The 26,304-nt window shown below is 45.2% G+C and overlaps 1 protein-coding gene across 17 annotated transcripts in view; it reads right to left on the bottom strand.

Annotated features, from left to right (window-relative positions):
• Positions 1-26,304, bottom strand: part of LOC147449460 (uncharacterized) — a 139,914-nt gene that overhangs the window by 63,065 nt on the left and 50,545 nt on the right. For 10 of the 17 annotated variants that reach the window (XM_086521907.1, XM_086521919.1, XM_086521912.1 and 7 more), the window contains 6 exons: positions 12,467-12,538; positions 12,202-12,345; positions 12,027-12,098; positions 11,697-11,768; positions 10,831-10,902; positions 10,675-10,746 (listed from right to left, as the gene is read on the bottom strand). In XM_086521907.1, the coding sequence (XP_086378033.1) occupies positions 10,675-10,746; positions 10,831-10,902; positions 11,697-11,768; positions 12,027-12,098; positions 12,202-12,345; positions 12,467-12,538 (504 nt within the window). The remainder of the gene's footprint in view (positions 1-10,674; positions 10,747-10,830; positions 10,903-11,696; positions 11,769-12,026; positions 12,099-12,201; positions 12,346-12,466; positions 12,539-26,304) is intronic. The other 7 variants (XM_086521905.1, XM_086521908.1, XM_086521918.1 and 4 more) reach the window with 6 other exon arrangements.

The raw sequence follows: 26,304 nt of genomic DNA, 5'->3' as shown, positions 1-26,304 counted from the left end.
ATCTTCTCCAACTCACGGAGGACGGCTTTGTGACTAGGCCTGCATACATGGATACACACTTATCTCATGGGATAAGATGCGCTATTGGACAGATATGCACATCCTCACATCAGCTCCAGATCAAGAGCCGATTTCGAGGGGTGCCGGCAGGAGCCAAGATATGTCACCTATGTAACTTAGAGCCAGAGACAGAGTTGCACTACACATGTCACTGCCCGGCATACTATGAGATACGCGGCCGCTTCCACTGCCTGTTCAGAGAAGGGTTCGGACCTTTTTCTAGAGTCATGAGATACAAGGATTAGAGGTGTCTCGGATTGTTCCTGCTAGAGCTGTGCAGACTTAGGCAGAGCTTGCTGAGGACATCGGGGGAAAGACAGTCTCAGAGACGAATCACAGATTTCTTTACACCAGCCAGAGGAGAGCCAACGGAGCAGTCATTACAGCAGATCTTAGAGCTTACTCATACTAGAGGTACACTGCTTGACCGAGCCGCTGAGCTTGGCAGATCCAGACGTCCACGACCTCGGGGGGTTCTCCCACTACCGACGAAGGCTGCAATAGAAGATACAGATCATTCTAGCTCGACACGCAAGACACCCAACCAAAGTACTAACCATGGAGGAGGGCGATGAGATCCGACAGCGACCGATGAGAGATTTCATCTGAACCCACAAACCCCCCCTCCCCCCCCCCCCCATTTCCTTTCTCCTTAGTGTGTTAGTGTTAGTTCTTTGAAACTTTGTAATTTCTGCACTCAGACATGGTATTAGATTCACCAATTGTAACCTTTTGGTCTCATAGATCATTTTGGCCTTTTGAAGACGTTAATATAACATTTCATTTTATTTCATTTCTAGCCAGACACCCAGAATGCTCCTAAGAAGTTTATCTAATACTTTGTATTTAGTTTTTCGCATTTATTTTCACACTTTTCAAACATTGTAACAGATTCACCACTTTTGTATCAGTTTGGTCTCATAGGTCACCCTGGCCTTTTGAAGACGTTAATATAACATTTCATTTCTCTCTCTCTCTCTCTCTCTCTCTCTCTCTCTCTCTCTCTCTCTCTCTCTCTCTCTCTCTCTCTCTCTCTCTCTCTCTCTCTCTCTATATATATATATATATATATATATATATATATATATATATATATATACATATCTTTTCACTAGATATGGGACAACCAAAGGAGCAGCCATCACTGCAGAGCTCGGCCCACACTCATTCGACCACTAAAGGCACTCTCATCGACCGAGCAGTGGAGCTACGAAGATCCAGACGGCTACGATTGAGGAGAGGGGTTACACAGCATCAACGTAGACTACAGCAAAGGATTCCAGCCATAATCTCTCGACATCCAAAGTGCAGATGAGGATGGATTCTAGTAGTACTAGTAATTTTGTTCTATTTCTTTTGTACCCAGACATGGTATCAGATTCACTATTTTCACTATTCAATCCCTGGACAGCTTATGCCACATGTGGTGGGATACAGATGGGAGACAGCCCACAGGACAGTCGCGACATCTGAGCATGGGAGTAGAGGTTCGAGAGGAGTAGCAGTGCTATTTTGGAGGAGTTACAGCCACTACTACATATTGTATGGAGCGATGATCATGCTAGATACATGTGGGTGAGGTTGAGAGCTAACACAAGCAGATTCCTATACATTGCCATATGTTAACACCCCCCTCCCCAGTACGTTGTCAGGCATTTTTTGGATGAGCATAAAGTCACTAATTCGTGCTAAAAAGCTTGCCCACTAGCCTCGTGTATATATGTGTACATAGCCCTACGAGTTTTGAAAGTGGCTCTGTAAAAATTCATGTACAAAGGTGTGATTTTGCCAAGCTTGAATGCTGATGTTTTGGGTTGTTCAAGACTCCAAAATATGGTTTTTAATAAGTATTTTCAGCCGTGCTTTATAGCTTGTGAATCAGACTTGTACATCATGAGTTATGAGCATCCAAAGCGGACGGTCTCAACTTAGAAGGTGATTGCAGGTACATGCGGGAAGGGCAATTAGGGCAACTAGGCCAATTTGGGGGTCTAAGATTTGAAATGCTGAAGTTTTTATTTTTCTGGAGATAGCAGAGGTAATGGGCTTTGAGCCGTGTGTTATAGTGCGTCATTCAGTGACCGGAGCAACAAGGTATTCCTCGCAGAAAATTGTCCGAGAAGTCCTCTCATGCTTTGGGAGAAGCTGGGAATTTTTGGGGAAGTTGGGAAGCTTCGGGAGAGTTCCATGTGGCATGGAACTAATCCCACATGGGAAGAGGAAAGGGGAAAGTGAAGGGTACATAGGGCACTTTGGGAGCCCATTATGGTGTATCAAAGGAGAGAGGAGCTCTCTCAAGGCTTGGCTATGGGGGCTCGTGGCCTCATCGGAAAGGGGATGGCGAAATTTTCAATCCACACCAGCTGCCGAGGCGCCTGGCCACATTTTTTGGTCCCCGGACACTTGCCCCCACCCCATTCCTTGGTCAGAGGGTCACTGATAGGTCATTTTTCACCCAAAAAATGTCAAAATTGGACCAATTAAAAGGTACCCAAGAAGAGAACCATGTCGGCTAAGAGGAGAGAGAAAATCCCTTGGGATAAGAGCCAAAAAATCCCCCTTTTTAATAGCTACAATTCTCTGCAGACCTGCAAAAACTTCCAGAGAGCTCATTTTTTAGCAAGAAAAAGGACACCTCCATGTTCGAGCGGCCATAACTTCTTCGTTTCTTCTCTGTTTTTTGCGTATGGATACTCTATGGACATCTCCACGAGACGAACTTCGTCATGATGTCCTCTGATTTTGAGTGGGTTCCATGCTCGGAGGGTTTTTCATAAATCTCTACAGGTGTTTACCACAGGTGTTTTTGGCCGTGCAATAGTTCTTTGTTCTGACGGTGTAGCTCGTGCAAAGCTATAGGGGCATTCATTTTCCTTCTTGTTTGCACGCTAACATCGCTTTGGTGCCCCCACTAAGGAGCAAGCGTCCTTATGCTCCCATTCCTATGAAATATGTTTATTCTGCAAGCAGTGAATGTAAAAGGGATGTGGGTCCTTTACGGACAACCGCCTATGTATGTGCAAATTGTGGAGAGCACTTGAGGCGGTCGTATAATTGGATTGCAGCCTTTGGAGGGTCGTGAGGTTTTGTGAAGCCAAGCACTAGGGAGCGGGTTACCCAGTGTGAGGTGGATTAGGTACTGGAGCGATCAATCGACATCCCTTGAGTTTTGACGTCACATGTAAGTGTTTTTGTGGCAATCAAACATGGCAAACGAATTCCCACGGTTTCATGGATTGCCTAACGAGAATGCACAGACTTTTATTGAAAAGTTGGAAGTCAATTGCTTACTGGGAAATATACTAGACCAAGCTCTATTGTTGCGACTGCTGCAATATAGTTTACAGGATGAGGCAAAAGTTTGGTTACACAATTATGAGGAGTTGATGCAGGCACAAAATCCAGGGATAGTTTTGGACTACAATCGTGTGAAGCAAGCAATACTGATCCATCGAAGTACCGGATGAAGTTTGGCATGAAATTCTAGGGTACACTCAGAGGGCTAATCAGAATCTTGATGATTTTGTCATGCAGTTCACCCGTTTATGGGATAAATGGGCTCCGGCTTTGGAAAATGAGATCCCTCCATCCATGTTAAAGAAGGACCATTTTGTGGCAAACTTAAAAGAAATCCCGAAGTTCAAAGTCGAGTTAAAAAGACCTGTCACCTTCGAGGAGACAGTCACTGTTGCCAGAGAGAAAGAATAGAAGGCTCAAAGACTTAATGAATATGGAAAAGCGGTCCCTGTACAAAATAATGGTAGCCAAAAGGAGGAGAATCAAGTAGAAGCTGGAGGCCAACCTGTTCAAAGGGCTGCTATTACCGAATAGTTACAACGAAATATGCAAAACATGATGACCATGATGCAAGAATTGCGACTTAGTGTTCTTGGAGGAGGTGGTCGTGGTCGTGGACGTGGTAGAGAAATGGCTCAGGCATGTGAAGCTCAGCCTAATGCAAATGCTGGTCGTGGACAAGGCGGTTTTGAGCCGCAGAGGAGGTTCATCCCCACTTGTTATAATTGCGGTGAACTTGGTCATATTAGCACTTATTGTTCAAAGCCAGCAAGGATGGGAGGTGATATGTTTCCACTTCCTTAACAAATTCCTAATAGGGCTAATGATTATGCGTTGGATATACAGGGAGATCAAGGTACTAAACAGGAAAATCAAGCCTCAACCTCTGGTGGTCATGTGGGTATTGTGTAGGTACAAAAGAAAGACGCAGATGTGTTGACAATAGGCAAAAGAGAGAGGGAAGGCTATGCCGCGCCAGGGGCTAGCAAAAAGAAAGGGAAGGAGGAGGGTGAAGATGCGAAAGCCAAGAGGAAGAGAAAACCTCGTAGACGATTTGAAGTGGCAAATTTGCCCTTGAGAGAAGGCCAAACAGCTTACAGTTTAAAGGAAGACTTGATTGGGAGGAAAGTAGATTGTACTTTTGGACAATTGATGAATATGGTGCCCAAACTTAAAAGGCAGTGGAAGTCATTAGTGAATCCAGAGAAAGAGCCGAAGCATGGACAAGTCAGAGTTTTGTCTGTGCAACATCCTATGGTGAACGCTTGGCACAAAGGTGTGGGAATAGGAGAAGCCTACATTGATGGAGGTGCTCAAGTTTGTGTGATCACACAGTCATGTGTCGAAAGATTGGGTCTCATTACATGCGGAAGCTGTGGGTTTCGGATTCGACTAGCAAACCATGCCAAAGTGAAATGTTTGGGAATGATCAAGAATTTGGAAGTCGAGGTCTTTAATATGAAGGTTATGATAAACTTTCGTGTTATGCAAGCTCATTTGAAAGCCTTTCCTCTCATTCTAGGACGACCTTGGTTGAGAGTTGTTGTTGCCGTGCAAGATTCAGGCAAGGGCACAATCGGTGTGCATGGCAAGAAGGGTGAAAAGAGAGTGTTTGATACGACTACCAAACAACCTATGGCATATGAAGATGTGAGTGAGAATGATGAATCTGAAACTACCAGCGATGATAGTTCTGAAGACTCAGGAAGTAGCACTCCTTCGAGTTCCAGTGATGAGGGTGAAGTGTCATTTTTGTAGTTGGACGAGGAACAGAGAGAAGTTAGTGAAGTGCTACAATTATCAGGGAATATAAATGCAAGGAGGAAGTACTTAGCAATGTTGGACAGGTTTCCAAATCTTTTCATCACTTCATACTAGGAAATAAGGAGTTTTGTTAGGGATCCTGTGAAGATCGAGCTAGTTGAAGGGGTAAAGCTAATACGGCAGAAATTAAGAAGGATAGGTAAGGAACAGATGAATGCTTTAAAGGAAGAAGTGGATAAACTATTGGATACAGAGTTCATTGTGCCAGTTGATAATGCTGAATGGGTGAGCCCTGTAGTGGTCACTCCAAAGAAAGATGGGTGTTGGAGAGTTTGTGTTGATTACAAGCCATTGAATGCAATGACCAAGAAAGATCCTTACCCTTTGCCTTTCATTGATGAACTTCTAGATGCAGTGGCTGGTTTTCAAAGATACAGTGTCTGTGATGGTTATTCAAGATATTTTCAGCTTATCCTTGCTCCTGAAAACCGAAAAAAGACTACTTTTATCACACCATGGGGTTGCTTTAGCTTTTGCTTTTGCTGCCTTCCTTTTGGGTTGACAAATAGGCCTGGAGCTTTTGAAAGGAAAGTGGATTGGATCCTTTCCCCGTTCCTTGAGAAGTTTGTCAAAGGGTTCATCGATGACTTTTGTGTATACAATTCAAGGAAAGAGTATGTTCAAAAGCTTGAAATGACTTTTGCAAGATATGATGAATGCGGGGGTCAGCTCAATCCTAAGAAATGTCATTTGTGAAGCTTCTTGGGCATGTGATTTCAGAAAATGGAATTGAAACAGATCCAGAGAAACTGGAGGCTTTGTTGTTAATGTCATCTCCAAAAGATACCAGACAGTTGGCCACTTTCATACAAAAAGTTAAATATTTGTCTCGTTTCATACCTTTGGCATCACAGCTATTGTATCCATTGCAGCAAACAGTTAAGAATGATCCCTTGGAATGGTCTCGTGATTGTGATGATGTTTTTGACAAAGTTAAAGAGGTTTTGAGTATGTTACCTATTATGCAAGCTTCTGACTAGAAAAAGGAGTTTTATGTTAACACATCAGTGGGAGATGATGCCATTGGGGCCATGTTGTTGCAAAAAGGAAAAGAATCTTAGTATATGAAGCCTGTTCATTATGCTAGCACAGTGGAAACTCCTCATGAAAGAGATTTTTCTGAAATTGAATTGGTGATGACCAGTATGGTTTATGCTTGCAGGCGATTCAGACACTACTTGCTGCAAAAGTCATTCACCTTTCTTCCCAGTTATTCATTGCTTCCCCAGTTGTTCAATAATTCAAATATATCAAAAACAATGATGAGATGGGGTATTGAGCTCCAGGAGTTTCAGTTCACCTTTTTGGTGGAGGAGAGTACTCGAGCTACCCTGACAGATTTACTCACTTATAAAGACACTCCTGTTTTGGTTAAAGAAGAGGTGGTGCGGAAGAAGAAAGTCGAAACTCTTGCCATATCTGATGCTTCATTGTTATACTTCGATGGTTCTTACCGAAGAAGTCATGATATTGCTTCAAGAGGCATTGTCATATATGATGCACAAGGGAAGCTTGTAAGAAAACAAGGGCTAAAACTTGATGCAAAGAGCAACAATGAAGCAGAATACATGGCTCTTGAAGATGGTTTACACATTTTCTTACAGTTAGGGATTAGCCGCTTGCAGATCAAAGGAGATGCCTTCTTGGTCGTAAAGCAAGTATTGGGAGTATGGAAGAATAAGAACCCTAAACTGAAGAATTTATGTTTCAAAGTGAAAGCGTTACTCAAAAAGCTTGAAGCATAGAGTTTGCAGCATAGTGAAAGGTCTCAAAATGAAGAAGCTCATGATGCTGCCAAAGAAATGATCACTTGTGTGTTTGTGCTAAAGGCACATGCTCCTTTATATCATGGAAGAAAAATGTTATCAAAAAAAGTGAAATTTCTATTAACAGGTGTCCTACCTGAAGGTTTACCGTCTTCTAAAAAGTATGCGTTTATAAGGAAAGCCAGGAAATACAAAATGCTTGATGATGTGCTTTACATGAAAGGAGGTGATTTGGTTTTGCGTCGTGTGCCTTGGAAAGAGGAAATCTACAAAATCCTGGAAGAAAATCATGAGGGCTCTTGTAGAGGCCATTTTGCCATGAAAATCTTGTTGCATAAAATTTTGCAAGAAGGCTATAAATGGCCAAACATTCAGCGGGATGTTAATCATTGGTGCAAGTCGTGTTTACTTTTCCAAAGGATGCGACAGAGAATTTTGAAGCCTGAATTGCGAAAGACAATCCTAGCTTTTGATGTGTTTGAAAAATGGGGTCTTGATGCTGTTGGACCCTCACCTATGACTAGCAAGAGAAATGCATACATCTTGATAGCAGTGGATTATTTGTCTCGATGGGCAGAAGCCAAGGCTGTCAAACAAATCACCAGTAAGGAGATGGGGAAATTTGTTTATGAGCATATATGCTCAAATTTGGTGTACCCCTAGAGCTACTTTCTGATAGAGGACCAGGATTTAGAGGAGAGCTGTTTGATTTCTTATGCGAGAAGCTCAATACAGCATAGGTACAGTTCTCCTTATTATCCACAATGCAATGGTCTCAATGAGAGATTCAATGGAGAGTTGGTAAAGATCTTGACAAAGATGACCCAGACACATGGGAAGACTTGGGATTCAAAGTTGCCCTGTGCATTATGGACCTACAGAACTGCTATCAAAACGAGCACAGGACTTTCTCCTTGTCACTTGGTTTATGGCAAGGAAGCTTTATTGCCAATTGAAGTGGAGATTCATGCACTCAAGTTATTGTCATTGGGAGATGAAGAGTAAGCAAATGCCTGGCAGAAAAGGTTGCTGGATTTACAATGTTTGCAATTGGACAGAGTTTTAGCTTTGAGCTACTATGAGGAAGTATCAAAGAAGGCTCAACTAAAAGCCAATGAATGCGTAGAGGACAAGAAAATTGAAAAGGGTGATTTGGTGTTGCGATACAATAGTAAGTTGGACAATAGTAAGCTCTGTAGCAAGCTGAAGTGTAGGTCGACCCCCTGGATCACTATCATCCTGCTGGTGGAAGCCAACTCAAACTCGAGCGTAGGGTCCGTAAGAGTAGACCAGGCTATAGCACCCCCAGTGTACTGTAAAGTTGTGAAAAGAGATGGCATCAGTCGAAGAACCCAAAGCCAAACCTGTTGTGCCATGGGGCAGTCCCACAGACAGTGTCGCCGACTTTCCAAAGGATGACCACAAGTTGCACAGGCTGCCGAAAAGCCATTCTGTACTAGCCAGCTCCCAACTGCTGTAGCTTTGTGTGCAACACGCCACTGGAACAAAGTAACTCTCCTCGGCTGTCTGGAGTCCCACAACCGCTCGCAAAAACCTGGCAGGAACTCCGCGTTGAGACCCTCCTCCTACCAATGAAGTGTTGCAGCACGACGAGCCTCCCTCCGTGCTGCCAGTATGTGACGCCCCAGTCGAACTGTGTACTGAAAGAATGGGCTCCCAAGGTGATCGGCTGAAAAGAAAGGGTCTCTCCAGAACCACTCTCCAGGGTCCCACTGCACTCGTGCCACAGGGCAGCTCTCCCAAGCCCAAAGCCGCCAGTGGTCGCAGCACTCTGCAACCTGAGGAGCCTCTACTGAGACTCTGTGAAAGCGACGCTCTCCCTGGATCTCAAAGGACATGTGAGGTACGGACTCCAAGCAAGCTCGAACTGCAATGAGGACCTCCAATTGCGTGAAGGCCCCCATCCATCTAGGAGTTGCTGTCTCTAGAGGGGCGGGTCACTCAACTAGTAAGGCCTCTATAATGTCTTGGCACATGCTCTGCACACCTCGCATGCCCCATAGCTGGATGCTCTGAGCCTCTTTGGACAAACCTGAAAACTGTAGCGAGTCACCAAAAGTGCGGGTTGGACCCTTTGCCATGGGACCCCAAGAAACATGAGGCCTACTACCAACCAGGTGGCCTCTCTGTGTGCTGACCATGGAGTTCCAAACAAAAGGCTGCCTCAAACGCTACTCCGTACAAGTGGACTGATGCTGCTCTAGGCCACTCCTCAATTGCTCCCAGGATCTAAGCAAGCTCGCACCAAAACGGTCCTCTAAACTCCTACTCAAACCAACTCTGCCCATCTCTCTCAAAATCCACCTGACGGAAGGGCTCCATGGGCTCCTGTATGAGGCACCCAAGCTCGAAGCCGGTGAAGCAACAACTCCTTCAAGGGCTCCTCTCCTGGAAGCAGTCCTTTGACCACAAACCTCCCAAGGAGGGCTCTGCTCTGCTGCGCTGGGTCAATGATCCCCAGCACCCCCTGAGAACATGGTAAGGTGATGACCTGCCAGGCTACTTTGTTGGGGGCAAATTGGGTGTCAGCCTTGACCAAAGAAAGTGCCTCATCAACCTCTCCAGCTAGCTGATACAGGAGCTCGAGAAGATCCAGCAAGACGTAATGTACCACATAGTGGCCAACAGCTGCCACGTCATTAGTTTTTACGCTAGTTGGTGGTGTCTAAGTGTCTGCTTTATTTTTAAGGGTTTCAAGCCCCTTGGCCGGTTCCATAAGTTGTTAGGGGTTAGGATTTTTAATCCTAACCCATTTTAATAATGGGCCACTCGGCGAGGATTTGTAAGTTGGTGAAGACTTCATCTTCTTCTTCTTTTGCTAGGGTTAGAATAATGGGCCACTCGGCGAGGATCTGTAAGTTGGTGAGGACTTCATCTTCTTCTGCTTTTGCTAGGGTTAGGCTGGTTGGCTGGGGTGTTCAGTGACTTGACACGTCAACAATTTGTGACAGGCACAATCGTGGAATGCACCACCGAGAAAGTACGTCTACCAGGGGTACGGTCGGACCCAGCCACAAAAAAGCCCCCACTCTCTAATCTGCTCCTGGGAGATATTGGAGCCACTACCAAACAAGAATCTGAAACTCTAACAATATCTACCCACGCATGATATCCTACACCCTCAGTTTGGTAGGAGATGGTGCCAGCTATGCATATCACGATTACACTCCCTAGGCAAATAGCCTCATATGATAGATATAGAGCTCCATCTTTTCATCAACCACCTTTTGTCCTTTTTCATGGGTAGCCAAGGGACACGCTCATGTATATGAATCATGCTCGTAGGACAATTCAGCCTTTAGAAGACGTTAATAAGCTTTCTTTTTTCTTTCTTTCTTGGATGCAAGTGAGAGATTTCTTCTGGAGCAGCACCCCTCAGCAAAACCATAGGACACATCACTTTTCAGGTACTGTGAATCTCCAAGATTGACCAACAGAGATTAGTAGATCTCTCACGCCCTCGTCCTACCCACAGAGCACGTCAACAATATATTTACACTCACCACACCTAGGCCATTATTGAGAGGCATAGAGAAGCTCATACGAGGTTCTTCGTAGAGGGGATTCATGCGATGATGCAATGGCCCATGAGAGAGTTTATGTGAGGGCACAGTTAATGATCGTAAAGGTGTTTATTGTCACTAAAAGATTCCACCTCACATTATTATTAAATCTTTCAATAAAATTCTCTGAAATTTTGACTTACATGTCCACCAAAGCTGTTAAAAACCCAAAAGTGGCCGGGATGGGTCCTTCTATGAGATTGTTGTCTAACTTCCTAGAAATGTAAACATAGAGGCCTCATTAAGCACAAACATAAAAAGTTATCAAAATGTATGTACAAAACATAGCTCACACTCACAGCTGCTGAAGCTTGAAACAGTTTCCCAATTCAGAAGGAAGTGACCCTACTATCAGATTGTCGTTCAATACTCTGATTACATCAATAAAACTGTGTGATAAGACAGCAAATTGGAGTGCGACGAGCAATCTGCTTATAATGTGCTTCTCATCTACATCGTTCAAAATATTTGCGAAGACAACACATATTTAGCATCTCCCCTAAATAGCAAAAGAAGCAATGGAGCCAGTCCCATCTCCTCCTCTGACATCAAAATGTAACCTTTGTTTCGAACCCTTTTTGAACACCCTCCCACTAAAATTATCAGCATTCTAAAGTGGTCATAGTCGTAACTGTAAGGTGGAACCATATGGAACAGTATTATGCTATATAAATACGAGCACAAACTTGGATAAAGCTTGTCAATTTGTACTCGTAATCATATAAACGGATTGACTCTGGAACACACAAAAGTACAATGTGGTAACTCCACACACGAAAGTACAACGAACGATCTTCTAATAGTATAAACAGTAGAATGGCATCCCGCTTTGCGTCAAACCCAAACAAAGAAAACAAAATTACTTTCTATCAATATTGATGATAAAATATTGGAGTAAGCATAAGCTTAAACTGAAGAGCACGCACTCATATATACAAAGTTGAAAAGAGCTTCTCAATTTACAGAACATACTACGTGTGCAAATCTAAGAACACTCATTCATACAATATTTCAATACAACGAGGTTTTCACCTCAGAGAACATACTGACACATGTAAACATATCATTCAAGCAACCCACATTCCGGTACAGAAAGCCCAACAAGGGCTCTTAGAATAAGCCTAGTACCATATTTTGCATGGAGATTGAAACTTCAGAAACTTACAAATGTACTAACTCTGAAAATTGGCCAAGCCAATCAGGCAAACTTCCGGTAAACTGATTGTGGTCCATGTGCCTGCAAAAAGTGCATCAGTGCTTCACAGTTCAACAATGTGGAAAAGTGACAACAGACAATTTAGAATGAAAGTAATAATGTACACAACAATAACTAGGCATACATCTGGGGAAGAAAAGCCCAAGAGCCTTGATGTGCTTGCCCACGTTATGCAATTAAACACATATTTTGAAAACTCGATGGCAACACACATTTTCTTTTTCTTAAAGGCATGGTTGCCCTGGCTTTAGTAAATCAGAGTAACTTGCCGAAACTTACAGGTGAGAGATATTTGTCAACTTCATCAAAGAGGGAGGAAACGGGCCACTCAGAAAGTTGTTCTCACAAGCCCTGAGGTAATATTAACAGAAGAATTTGTTAGATATGGACTCTTCTCACTGCTACCTTTTCCAGATTGGTAAGAAATTGCATCTATCTGGGGAGTGTCTTATACAGAATCTTTAAGCTTGAAAGCTTCCCAAACTCCTCGGGAAGTGAACCAGAAAGAGAGTTGTTAGTGATCCTCAAAAAAAAAAGCTCATTGAGCTTGCCGAGCTCCCTTGGTATGGCTCCATCAAGATCATTTGATTGTAAGTCTCTAAAACGTCAAGAATAAAAACCTATAAGAATCCTGAATGTCTGACACTTCTAACATTGTAAATATCCACTTAAAGAAAAAGAAAGAATACATTATTGTCTCTAAAGGCAAGCCTACTTACAAAGCCATAAGCTTGGTAAGTTTCCCAATCCACTTCGGTATCTGCCCATGAAAATCATTGTTGCCAAGATCCCTATAAAGCTTTGGGATGTCATCTCTCTCTCTCTCTCTCTCTCTCTCTCTCTCTCTCTCTCTCTCTCTCTCTCTCTCTCTCTCTCTCGAACGGGCAACTGTCAGACAGTCTTCTACGACACCTCAGATGAGATGCTTAGAGAGTTGGATGTGGATGAGCTGGGGTTTGACAGATGCTCACATGACAGAGAGCAGACTGAGTATGGGAGATACCTCACGGAGATGACGACTACACATGGGCTAGCCATACTTAATGGCTTACAGCGGTTTCCTGGAGCAGCAGGCTTCACATGCTTTCCACACAGACATGGGGCCAGTACAGTGGACTATGTTAGGACACAGCCGAGCTTTATTCCTTGTATTCAGGATTTCACGGTGGGAGCCAGACCAGTGGGCGTAGCAGTGGATCATGCTCTCTTGACACTGTCCGTATCTTTTCAGTTTAGTACAGCCCAGAAATCAGGAGGCAGGTCACACACCCGTTATACATTTACACCAGAGACTGACTCGGTTTATACAGAGGCGATCTGGGATCGTCTATGCACAGTTGCTCCAGGCCTCTCAGTAGAGGAGTGCACTACTTTATTGACTGAGACACTACATGATGCAGCATCAGAGGCATACCCACACACTCAACCGGATCGGAGGCGACATTCTGGGAGCATGCCCCAGAATAGTTGGTATGATGAGGAGTGCAGAGAGATGAGAGCCCAGCTTCAGAGGGATCTTCATTTAGGAGTCATCACCTACAGACAGTCGCGGATTGCTTTCCGGCGCCTTGTGCGAAAGAAGAAACGAGCTTACCTGGCCCAGATGGAGCGAGACTTGTATCAGTTGTTCTTGAGTAGAGACTCAGGCGAGGCATGGCGACTCTTCCATGAGCACTCCCCTCCCCCAGTGATTACTTCTCCTGATGTGTGGGGCCAGTATGCGACATCGTTATATACGGTTCCTGGGCAGGATCCCCTTCCAGATCCTACAGAGCCATGTCCACCTACGAGCACCTTCTTTACCACTGAGATGGTAAAGAGAGCCATTGACAGGATGAGGACCAGGAGGGCTTACGATCATGACGGTCTAGTAGCGGAGCACTTTATACATGCTAGGGATATGCTGATGGAGGTTCTTGCAGTGTTGTTCAATCGTGCCATGTGTGAGGGATTACCTGAGACTTGGAGGTTGTCTACTATTGTGCCTATATTCAAGGCAGGTGATCCTACAGAGCCTGGAAATTACCGCACTATTATGGTTGGACACACACTGGCACGATTGTATGCATCCATTATTGAGCAGCAGTTGAGTAACTGGGCAGAGGGTGAGGGTGTACGGGCAAAGGGACAGGCAGGTTTCAGGAGGGGTTTCTCCACTCTTGACCATATTCTGACACTCAGAGCTATCATTGAGGAGGGCAGGTCACATGGGAGACGGATTTATTGTAGCTTTGTGGATTTCCGCAAAGCATTTGACATGGTACCGAGAGCTCGACTGATGCGCAGACTGCAGGAGATGGGGGTGCCCACAGTGTTGATTTGGGGGATTATGGCTTTATACAGATCAGTGATGGGACATGTACGCACCCCAGAGGGGATATCTGACTTAGTTCACTCCACTATCGGGGTGAAACAGGGTTGCCCATTGTCTCCTACTCTATTTGGTATGTATGTTGATGAGGTGTCTGATTACATTGACAGAGAGGGTGATAGAGGTGCCCAGCTGGCAGGGACGTGGATCCCATTGTTGTTATATGCTGATGATATTGTCTTGATCTCTGACTCACCAGAGGGTATGCAGCGACAGTTGGATGCATTACACAGTTTTGCAGAGGATAGTGGATTGTCTGTAAACCTTGGTAAAACCAAGGTCATGGTGTTTAACACCACACCGCAGTGGATCAGGAGATCGGCACCGACCTTCACGTATGGTCAAGAGATTGTGGAGTATACAGATGCATACACTTACCTTGGGATAGTCTTCACTGGGCCGAGGTTTTCTTTGGGGAGAGCAGCAAAGACTAGACTGACCAGAGCTTATGCGGCCTTGGGAGGCTTGGAGAGGATGTGTTCGCAGGTTCAGTTCCAGGAACCTCGGACAAAGTTATGGCTCTTTGATACTTTAGTAGCCTCAGCTATGATGTATGGGGTACAGGTATGGGGACCTTCTGTAGGCCAGGATGGTTGGAGAGGTATGGAGAGGCCCTTGGTATCTATGATCTCCCGATTGATTAGAGCCAAGGCCTCCGTACCTCACGCGATCATTCGAGCAGAGCTAGCTGCCCCCCCCATGGAGATTGAGGCGCTTACCAGATCAGTGTCCTTTGTGCACAGCCTATGGGATACTACTAGAGACAGATATGCTAGATTGGCCCTTGAGTCTTCCAGACAGTTAGCTCTACAGGGGGACACTTCATGCTGGTATGCACAGATGACTTCATGGTTTCAGACGCATGGCTTCACCATGGACAGGTTGCCCCCTTTCCAGTATTCTCTTCAGGCACCCTCGCTGTCTCTTACACGGGTGGAGATCACTAGACTCATTCGTCAGGACCTGATCCAGCTCGACACTAGGAGGACATGGATAGAGCCGCCTCAGGAGTTGAGCACAAAGATGGCTTTCTATAGAGAGCATCTTCTCCACCTCACAGGAGATGGGTTTGTGATTCGACCCAGCTACATGGACACACATATGTCTCATGGTTTGCGTTGTGCCATTGGTCAGATACGCACATCCTCACATCAGCTCGAGATTGAGACCGGTAGATTCAGAGGGATACCAGCAGACAGCAGGATATGCCGATTATGCCAGAGAGAGCCAGAGACAGAGTTGCACTACATATGTCATTGCACAGTGTTCTATGAGATACGGGGGCGTTTCCACTGCTTATTCAGAGAGGGTTTTGGTCCTCTATCTAGGGTCATGAGTTATGAGGATCAGAGATGTCTTGGACTATATCTACTTGAGTTACACAGGTATAGAGACACTTTACTGGGGAGAGCTAGAGAGAGGCAGTCCCAGAGACACATTACAGATTTCTTTTCACTAGATATGGGACAGCCAGAGGAGCAGCCACCACTGCAGAGCTCGTCCCACACTCATTCGACCACTACTGGCACTCTCATCGACCGAGCATTGGAGCTACAGAGATACAGACGACCGCGACTGAGGAGAGGAGCTACACAGCATCGACGGAGACTACAACAGAAGATTCGAGCCATACTCTCTCGACATCCAGAGTGCAGATGAGGATGGATCCTCACCATTTCTTCCATCTTTGTTTCTCACACTGTTACATCCAGTTTACCGGGTACCTATTGTATCAGCTGCTACACCCACGTAGTTTTAGATTGTAGTAGTAGTAGTAGTATTTTGTTCCACTTCTAGTTCTTTTGTACCCAGACATGGTATTAGATTCACTATTTTGTAACTGATTGGTCTCATAGGTCATTTTGGCCTTTTGAAGACGTTAATATAACATTTCATTTCATTTCATTTTCTCTCTCCTATCGTACCTATCTTCAAGTTAGGGGACCCCATGGAGCTTGGGAACTACTGCACTATCATGATTGGACACACATTGGCACGGTTGTACGCATCCATCCTTGAGCAACAGTTGAGTAGATGGGCGCAGAGAGAGGGCATGCGGGTTTCAGGAGAGGTTTCTCTACTCTTAATCATATTCTGACACTCAGAGCCATTATTGAGGAGGGGAGATCACGTGGGAACGGCTCTATTGTTGCTTTGTGGATTTCCGCAAAGCCTTCAATACAGTGCCCCGAGCTAGATTGATGTGCAAGCTGCAGGAGATGGGGGTACCCAAAGAGTTGAGTTGGGAGATCATGGCTCTATACAAGTCAATAGTGGGGTATGTGCGCACTCCAGAGAGGATTTCTACTTTGGTTCACTCTGTTGGGGTGAAACAGGGCTGCCCGCTATCTCCTACACTATTTGGCATGTATGTGGATGAGGTTGCTGACTACATAGAGAGGGATGGTGATAGAGGAGCACAGTTGGCAGGGACATGGATCCCACTATTGTTATATGCTGATGATATTGTGTTGATTTCTGACTCCCCGGACCGGAGGGGATGCAGCGTCATTTAGATGCTTCATACACATTTGCCCACAATAGTGGATTGTCTGTTAACCTCGGAAAAACCAAGGTTATGGTGTTTAACCATAGTAACAAGGAATGGCCATTTTCAGGTCCCCGTTCCCATCCCAAGTTCCCGTTCCGAATCCCTGTTCCGTATTTCAAACGTGAGTATTTGAAACAAGGAATGGCATTTCATCCATGTTGCCGTTCCCCGTTCCGATTTGCCATTCTTGGTAACTATGTGTTTAACACCACACCACAGTGGGTCAGGAGGTCAGCACCCACTTTTACACATGGCCAGGAGAGATTCAGCTAGATACCAAGGGCACATGGATACAGCCGACAAAGGAGTTGGGCACGAAGATGGCTTTCTATAGAGAGCATCTTCTCCAACTAACAGAAGGTGGATATGTGATCAGACTAGCCTATATGGACACTCATTTATCCTATGGGATACGATGTGCTATTGGTCAGATGCACACATCATCGCGTAGCTAGAGATTGAGACTAGCAGATTTAGGAGAGTACCAGCAGAGGCCACGATATGCCAATTGTGTCATATAGAGCCAGATCAAAGTTACATCACATTTGTCATCGTCTCGTATACTATGAGATACAAGGCCGCTTTCATTGTCTATTAGTATTCAGAGAGGGCTTTGGACCATTGGCTAGAGTCATGAGATATCAAGATCGGAGATGCGTCGGGTTGTTTTTGCTAGAGCTTCGCAAACACATGGAGAGTCTCTTGAGGATATCACGTGATGGGAGACATTCACAGAGGGAGATAAGAGGGAGATAAGAGGGAGATAACTGACTTCTTCAGAGCAAGGACTCAGCAGCCAGATGAGCATGCTCCACAACAAACTTCAAAGCCCACTTATACCAGAGGCATATTAGTTGATAGAGCCATTGAGCTCGGGAGAGCTAGATGCCCACGTCTACGAGAGCGACCATGACATCGACAGAGGCACCATCAGAGGATCAGGACTATTCTAGCACGACATGGGAGACGCCCAGTACGACTATTTACGGAGGTGGACATTGACGAAGATCTTCAACGACCGACACAGTACTTTCTCGAACAACGCCAGATGCCGGGCATCCTCGGGTACTGATGATGATTTTAGTCTTTCACTTTATTTTTATTTTTGTACCCAGACATTGGATTAGATCCACCAACATTGTATCAATTTGGTCTCATAGGTCATTTTGGCCTTTTGCAGACTTTAATATAACATTACATTTCATTTCATTTCTGTCACGTGCACATCTAACCCTATGTGTATGTGCACAAGCTACTTCATGACTAGGGTTCAATTCAGTTCAGTCAGCCTAGCTTAGGAAGTGTTCTGGCACTTTTGTGAGTCTATTCGCAGACCGTGCATGCCCAGGCACTTAGAGTAGATGCATATCCTTTGGTTGCACACAGCATGATCATCAGATTACGGTCAGAACCCATCAGGAGCATTTTAACAGTGCACAGACCCATTTTCCCTATTTTAGCCATTTTTCACTTATAATTTTTAAGTGACTTTTGTTGGGAAACTAGGTAGGGAAATTTGGCCAAGTGACTATATAAGAAACCTAGCGCTAGCACTTTTTGGCAGAAGAGGCAGAAGACCACCGTCAAGTGCACCTTCTCAGCAAGACCGGCAAGAAGACTCAGCGTTTTCAAGCTACCAAGACCAACCAATGTTTCCTCAGCATTGCAGATCAGCCAAAGTTTTGCAATTGCTAGATGAAGCCCTACCGTTTTGTTGCAGACCTCAAAACAAGCCTAGCGTTTTTGGACCAGATTCTCAGCCTAGCGTTTTTGCAGTTTCTCGGCATCTTCACCTTCTCTACATCAGCTTTTTCAGTTTTCAGAGTGTAGACCCCGCATCGCAAACCCCAAACTTCGCAGATCTCACCTTCCCGCAACAGATCCTCGCCGCACGGTTAGATCAGCCAAAGTTTGCAGATTCAGCCCGGAAAACGCAGATTTCAGCATTTGCGTTTTTAGCTTGTCGTCGTCGCATCATCGCCATCGCCATCGTCATCGACATAGAGTCAGAATTCAGCAAATACAACATTTGCAGATTTTAGCCATTAGCGTTTTCAGTTTTCAGCCCGTCGTCGTCGACATCGTCGGCAAGTTCATTGCATTGTAGAGATTTGTGCAATCAATAGTAGACCGCTCTCGCCATAGAGAGTGGGGCCTTCGGAGGAGGGTTTGACAACATTCTGGTGTCATATTCTTCTCTCTCTATCTCTTAGTCTCAGCACCTTCATTCACAGTGTTTATCCACTTTGTTTGTGATCACTTGCACTCTCTCACTAAAGGAACGGAAGGCTCTCCCTTCCATAAGTAAAAGGAACCCTTGAGCATAGTTCGGAGCACTCATCTTGAGCAAAGTTCAACATTCACTTCCGTTGCACCTTACATTGGTATCAAAGCTTTGGCAATGTTCTATATCACTCAAGGAAAGAACCACAAGAAATTTTTTTGCTTATTGCGGTCGCACGTAACCCAAGTCCTCTTGGGCGTGTCGATTCCTAATCGTATTTTGGAAGAGTAACAAGAAACCCAAGAAAGAAGGGCTTGTCAACCTCCCCTTGTTTCTCTTTTCACTCATTAAAAGCGGACCGTGCAGTTAGCGGCTGGCCAATCGACATGAGGTGGGAAAAAGCAACCCTTGTGTGGTCGCACGTAACCCAAGTCCTCTTGGGTGTGTCGATTCCTAATCGTATTTTGGAAGAGTAACAAGAAACCCAAGAAAGAAGGGCTTGTCAACCTCCCCTTGTTTCTCTTTTCACTCATTAAAAGCGGACCGTGCAGTTAGCGGCCGGCCAATCGACGTGAGGTGGGAAAAAGCAACCTTGGTGTGAGCACAAGGCTGCCAAGGGGTGCACCCGTAGGAAAGAGAAGAGCTTGGGTAAGAGAAGATCCTTCTCTAACACAGATACAAGCGAAAGAAGAACCTCAAGACTCCAAAACCTCAAGAACCCAAGACCCACAACTTACAAGAACCCAAGTTCCTCGTGAACTTAAGAACCCAAGACTTCAGTGTATGGTCGTTACCCGAAGCGGAATGGATATTTCGCATGGAAGTGATGAGCATGGCAGTGGCAAAGAAGAATTTTCCCCATCAGGAGATTTTTTTGACCCTCCCCCTTCCCCATCTACGCCAAGGATTGCACCAAATCCTATGGAGGCTTTAGTCAAGTCGATGATGGACATGATGTTACACCAAGAAGCGCAACACTTTACCTTGGAGCGTGATCGCCAAAAAAGGCAGGAATCCATGGATCGGGAGCGCCAAGAAAGACAGGCATCCTTGGATCGCGAGCATGACCAAGCGCGCTTGGCGGCCGAGGAACGAAAAGAAAGAAAAGCAGAAAGAAAGACAGCTATTAAGCGTGAGCGTAAGCAAGCGCGCTTGGAGGGAGGTGGCCAAAGAGAGACGAGCGGCCTTGGAGTCAAAGCGTGAGGCGCAAAGAGACCAACGCATACAAGAGTTGGAGCGACAAGTACTCACCTCGAAGTCCGAGCCGGTCAAAGAAGTTGGTAGTTCATCAAGTAGCACAATCAAAGATTTGGACTCCAACAACCCCGTCACAGAAGCTGACGTTCAATAAGTATAACAATAAGATGGAATGCTACTATTATTCATTCTTGGTTGCATCAATTTAATGCTTACTTTGCGACAACTACGAAGACAGAAAATAGCAAGGTTTTGACGGCAGCTATGTACCTTGCCGGTGATTCCATTAATTGATACCACGCATGGCAAGAGACACAGTTGACCACACACCTAGAGGAAGCCGAGGAAGGCGCTCCTCTTTCTTTCCATTGGGCCGACTTCCAAGACAAGCTCAAGGCGCAGTTTATGCCACCACAGTACCTAGCGCGGTTGAAAGAGGATTGGCGCAATCTCAAGCAGAATGGTATGCCAGTCATGTCTTTCTCTAACCGTGTTTTACAGCTCGGCACCCAATTACGCTGTCGAGGGATATGTGTTCGAAATGTGAGCCGGGCAGGCGCCGGGCCTCTGGCTGTGAGAGGTGTGAAAGAGAGAGAACGAGAGACACTGACAGCTCTGGCAATTGCCATAATCATCAATTAATTGAGTAATACTTTGAGTACAACTTAATACTTAGCCAAGACGGGTTGTTAACACCGTCACTTGGATCATCTGCTAACTAGGAGTTTAAGCTCCCTATTAACAGAATTAACCGGGCCGTTAACGACACCGGGGCTTAACAGAATGTTAATCAATCTTTAGTTGATGACAGTGATGGAAATTCCCTCCTGTCCCTTCAACTGCTTCTTCTACTTTCAAGATTTTGCAAACCTCATGTAAGTTCACTCTATCGATCATCATGCTTCAATTATTACCAACTGTGCTGCAACTCCCTGCTTTGTGAGATCTAACCCTTTTTCTTCTGTCTTCGACTCCTTGCTTATCTCTCCCCTTTTCCGAGGCTTTGCTTTGTTTCTCTAATCCCGAGAGAGAGAGACAGAGAGAGAGAGAGAGAGAGAGAGAGAGATTGCTTGGAATTTTTGTTTTGTTTAGGTCGATTGAGCACGAGAGAGAGATTGCTTGGAGCTCTCGAATTCCTCCTGAATGCTTTGCTCTCTCGAGCACAAGAAAAAACACCCTTGCTTCGTCCTCTTGAAGCTCCTCGCATGCAAAAACCAAGACCCTCCTTCGTTTTCTTCACTTCGTAACCCTTCGTATCCTCGTCACGTCCTTAACTCCTCTTTTCCATGCCCTTCAAATCTTCCTCTGGCCTCCTCTTTGCCGTGCCGGAGTTCTCCCTTCCTTCCCTTCCTCGCCTTGCTTTGATTGGAGAGAGAGAGTCGCTCCCTTGCTTGCTTGTACGTTTTGTACACATACGATGATGTGCGGTACTAAACGAACTAAAAAAATTTATGATGTACGATGACATTATGTACGTTCAAAATTAAAAAAAACAAATAATCCTTAAGCCTAAGGCTTAGGCCTTAAAGAAACTTGACATTTGTACAGATTACAATTATGAGAGCTTGAGAGGGAGAGACCCAAGGGAGAGAAGATGGAGAGCTTGTCACTTGAGACTCGAGCTTCAATGGGAGCTTGAGGGGGAGAGACCCAAGGGAGAGAAGATGGAGAGCTTGAGCCTTGTCACTTGAGAGCTTCAATGGGAGCACATGGATGATGAGAGCATTGAGAGGCTAGAGCTTGTAGCTTGTAGGTTGTGTTGAGAACAAGGTGGAGTTGCTTAAATAGATTATAGGAAGAGGAAGAGCATGGGAGAGGGAGAGCATGGGGCATTATGCATGTGAGAGGGAGAGCATGGCAATGGGCTTTGGTACATGCCACATGGTTGCAAACATGCTCCAAAACGGCTCCCTAAATGCCCACTAACGTTCACTGTCACCATTCAAAAACTGTCGCCAACGGTCATAAACGGCTACATTTTTCGACCGAACGGAACGTACTAAACGTACTGAACGAAACGGGTCCAGCCGAACGGTACTAGACGTCCCGTACATCGAACGAAAACTACCCTGTTTGGTCTCATAGGTCATTTTGGCCTTTTGGAGACGTTAATATTACATTTCATTTCATTTCTCTCTCTCTAGGAGTAACCACACCCCCATTTAGATATAGCTATCTTCACCATTTTGTAATGAAACCCATTATAAATCATACCGCTTAGGAGTCTAAAGCGGTTTCCTAGAAGCATTATATTTTTAGTTTGTTTTTTATGCCTTTATGGAATCGATGCCAAACAAGTGTAGCCAAGATGTGTTTGATAGTGGCCTCTAAAGGACATTAGTAAAATCTCTCTCTCTCTCTCTCTCTCTCTCTCTCTCTCTCTCTCTCTCTCTCTCTCTCTCTCTCTATATATATATATATATATATATATATATATATATATATATATCCAAATTGCTCTTGGAGACGTCTACAAGAGACCTTTCAGGACAATTTTTGGTTTGTATGAATATGTGGTGATGCCATTTGACCTTACAAATGCGATAGGATTTTCAGAGATTACCAATCATTTGTGGGCACTTTCTAGTGAGGCAGAACAAAGACACCATTTGTTACAAGTTTTCCAGGCACTGCGGCAACATAAACTGGTTGTAAACGCGAAAAAGAGCGAGCTTTTCTTGCAAGAGATACACTTTTTGGGACACATCGTCTCAGCGGAAGATGTAAAGATGGACCCGTACGCTATCGATCCTGATTTTGTAGACATCTTTACCCAATTATAGTGTGGGAAGACAGTTACAAGCTATTCCATACGGGACGGCTATTTCATGCGGAAAACGATGTTGTGTGTTACACAGCCTAGAGGGAAAAGGTTTTGGACAGAGTGCCTTTGTCCACCTTTTTTTCTGGGCCACCGCGGCATAGATACCACCTTGAAGGGTGTTGAGCACTACTTCTACTGGCCGAGGCTCAAAAAGAATGTGGACGAGTTTGTTCGCAGTTGCTTAGTATGCCAAAAGGTCAAGTTCGACACGCACAAGGCACCAGGACTCCTACAGCCTTCACCCATACCCTCCCATCCCTAGGTAAAGGGCGTGCTGAGCATGAGCTACCATGCAGTGAGGAGGTCTCTAGAAGCCACAAAACCGCCAGGAAAAAGAAGAAAAGAGGGTGCAAGTACCTAGGAAGAAGCAGCCAGAGAGCGGGCACCAGCAGGCGAGCCATGCCTTGCACGTGAAGGAAGAGGAAATGGGAAGGCGTCGTCATCATGGCCACGAGGAGGAAGAAGAATGCCCTCAAAATTGAGCTTGGACGGCCAGCTCAGAAGATCTTCATTCAGAGGGGAGTGGAAGCTCAGGAAAAACGGAGAAAGAAGGGCTGCCAGAAAGATGAAGGGGTTGCAGGCAGGGCTGTGGTGCAACCAATGCAAAGAGAATTGAAGGAGGAAGCCTCCCGGCTAAAAAATGGGAGGGCTTTGAGAGCGCTTCCAGGCCGCCAGAGAGGGTGTGCCGCTCATTTAGAGGAGCTTGGGGAGAGAAGGTGAACGAGCAGCAGCCACTCAGGGCAAGCGAGAGGTGAAGGGAGCCCGAGCTCGAGCGGAGAGGAGCGAGTAAACGAAGGGAGCACACAGGGTGCGACAAGAGTGCAGCAGCACAAAAAAGGGTGAGCTGCAGGGTACGCCAGAGAAGCAAAGGGGAGAGGGGCATTCAAATTAGGGCCGGGGGGCGCCAATTTCAGAGAAAGGGAGCCGAGGTGCAACCAGAAGGGAGCGCTTTCGAGGTTGGCCCATTAAGCTGCAACAGAAGGGGTTGGGCAAGGCTATCAACCGGAGGCTGGGAAGAAACTCAGGATGGGGATTCAAAGGGCATCAAATGGAGGGATTTGAGGAGGCGGCACTGTTAGAGAGAGAAGAGCACGGGATCGAGCTCGCAGACGGCAAGGCTGCAGGGGACGCCAATTTCAGAGGAGGGCCTCTCGGATTTCACTGTAGAGATCAGATCCAACTAAGATGCAACTTGAGAATAGATCCATAACCTTCCAATGAGTGAGCATCATCGGCGGACAGGCTTCAAAGAGAGAAAAGGGATCTCAGGATATTCACTCGTCACGTTATCCCAGCTCAGCTCTTACTTTAGTGTCGATTTGACTTACCATGATAGTTCTCTGGATATGGATGCAAGAGGTTTCTATGTCGAATGCCCATTGTGATTGTTGTGAAGATGTTTGTGTTTTCCACAAGAATTATGAGTAAGAAAATAGAGCTAAGGTGTGTCATGTGACGAGACAGGTGTATAACGCAACATTTGGGAATTTGTGTGAGCTTCAGTAGCTCTTGAGTGTGTGGTCTCAGCCTGAGTATAGCCACTTCTTGTCATCTCTCTATATCTAATTAGGATGTTTTGGTGTTTTCTTCCCGCGGCGGCATGAGTGACCAAGGGATAATAGTAATGCTATAGCCTGTTAGGCCAATAAAGATAGTGAAAAGAAATCCTCTAGGCTATTCTTGGAGTAGAGGGCTTGTTTCTGGGTGGTATAGCCCGAATCCTCTCAACGGCATCACCAAATATTTGTACAAACCAAAAGTTATCTTGAAAGTTGTCTTGTAGATGTCTCTAGGAGCAATTCGGATTCGATGATATCCACTCTTCAGATCAGTTTTGCTGAAACAAGACGACTCTGAATTTTGTCAAGTATATCATCGATCCTTGGGATAGAGAATCTATTCTTGATGGTGATTTTATTGAGAGCTCTATAGTCAATGCACATTCTCCAAGATCCATCTTTCTTTAGTACCAGCAACACCAACGAACAGAAAGGTGAAGTGATATATAACAGACTTGGACACTCCAAGTCAAGAATCTACCGCGACAGCACCAAATAACCACTTCAAAACAGTTCACAGTTCACAATTGATTCAACATTGGCCCGAGGAGTTCCGTGCCTAGAGATATTGACCCCAAAGACTTGTGCCCCTTTCGGTATTTCTTTTTGTATTAATCTGAGTTCAAAGTACAAGAGTGCGGGCAGGCGCTCACACTCAGACTCTGCGTCCAGATGCTCTGAGTTGTGAGTGGCCCTGCCAGCTTATTTAAAGGTACAAGGGATGCTAAAAGCGGAGCCCCCAAAAGCTTCAAAAGCTGAAATTTTAAAAGCTTTGAAAATAAAGCAAAAAGAGGCTCTTTCTCTCTCTTTCTGTGATGCTTTAATAATAATAAAGCGATTCTCAAAAGCCCTCTGGCTGTATTGCGTAGAATTAAGAAAAACAGCCTTAGCGTAGCCTGAAAAGCAAAAACTGCCGCTGCTTTGCTTTTTCCCTGCTAGCATCCGTACAACCTGCCACGTGGCAAGATCTCCGCAAATCGCGGGCATCCGTACCACAGCACGTACAGTCAGCCACGTCATCATTTGTTTTGCAACACCGTACGCAGCAGCCACATCATCATTCAGCCTACCCATTCCCTGGGACTATCCATGCTTTACGGGGAAAAGTGTGTGTGTACACTCGCAGCCACGTCACACTTTGTGACATACCCCCCTCTTGAAAGCATTGTAATCGCCCTCGATTACACTTGCAAAACAAACAGAAGCCATAAACTGCCTTAGCAGACACTGACCGTTAGTACCTACGTACTAGGAACACACATCTAGCACATGTACCAATCGATAGTCACATCACACGACATCACAGGACATCACATGACATTCAACATTCATTCAGATGTTAGACCATGATTTATCCGCAATGTAGCTAGCAATCGCATCTAGATCCACTCAAGACCTCATCGATGCCCGATTGACTAACCCCTATTGCAACCATGTCTATTCGAGATCAATTAGATCAAAATGCTGCAATCATTTCGTCTATCAGTTCCTGCACTTCAAAACAAGTCAAGAACAAATCGATTTCATATTCAGAAATTCCATTTCATAAAGTCATACAGCAGAATACTGTCAGCTCTCAATATCCCTGAAGCTCAAAGAGACATCAGTGACTCTAGTATTCTAAAAATCAAGGCATCTGTTGACAAAGGAGCGGAGTAACTCCCCTCTTGTGCATCCCACTGCACCAGATCTCCGGCCAAGCTGAATTCTGGGTTCCATTTGGAGTAGACTATGCTAAACCAAAAGCTTCGAGGTAAAGTTTCACAATCTGAGGAGTATCTGCTAGGTCCTCCTCCTCCATCCACTTCGCATCCAATGTAGGATAGTTCTT

This window comes from Adiantum capillus-veneris, chromosome 10, assembly GCF_014529385.1.
Source record: "Adiantum capillus-veneris isolate H3 chromosome 10, ASM1452938v2, whole genome shotgun sequence".
Taxonomy (NCBI): Eukaryota; Viridiplantae; Streptophyta; class Polypodiopsida; order Polypodiales; family Pteridaceae; genus Adiantum; species Adiantum capillus-veneris.
This window is presented reverse-complemented; position numbering and strand designations above follow the sequence as displayed.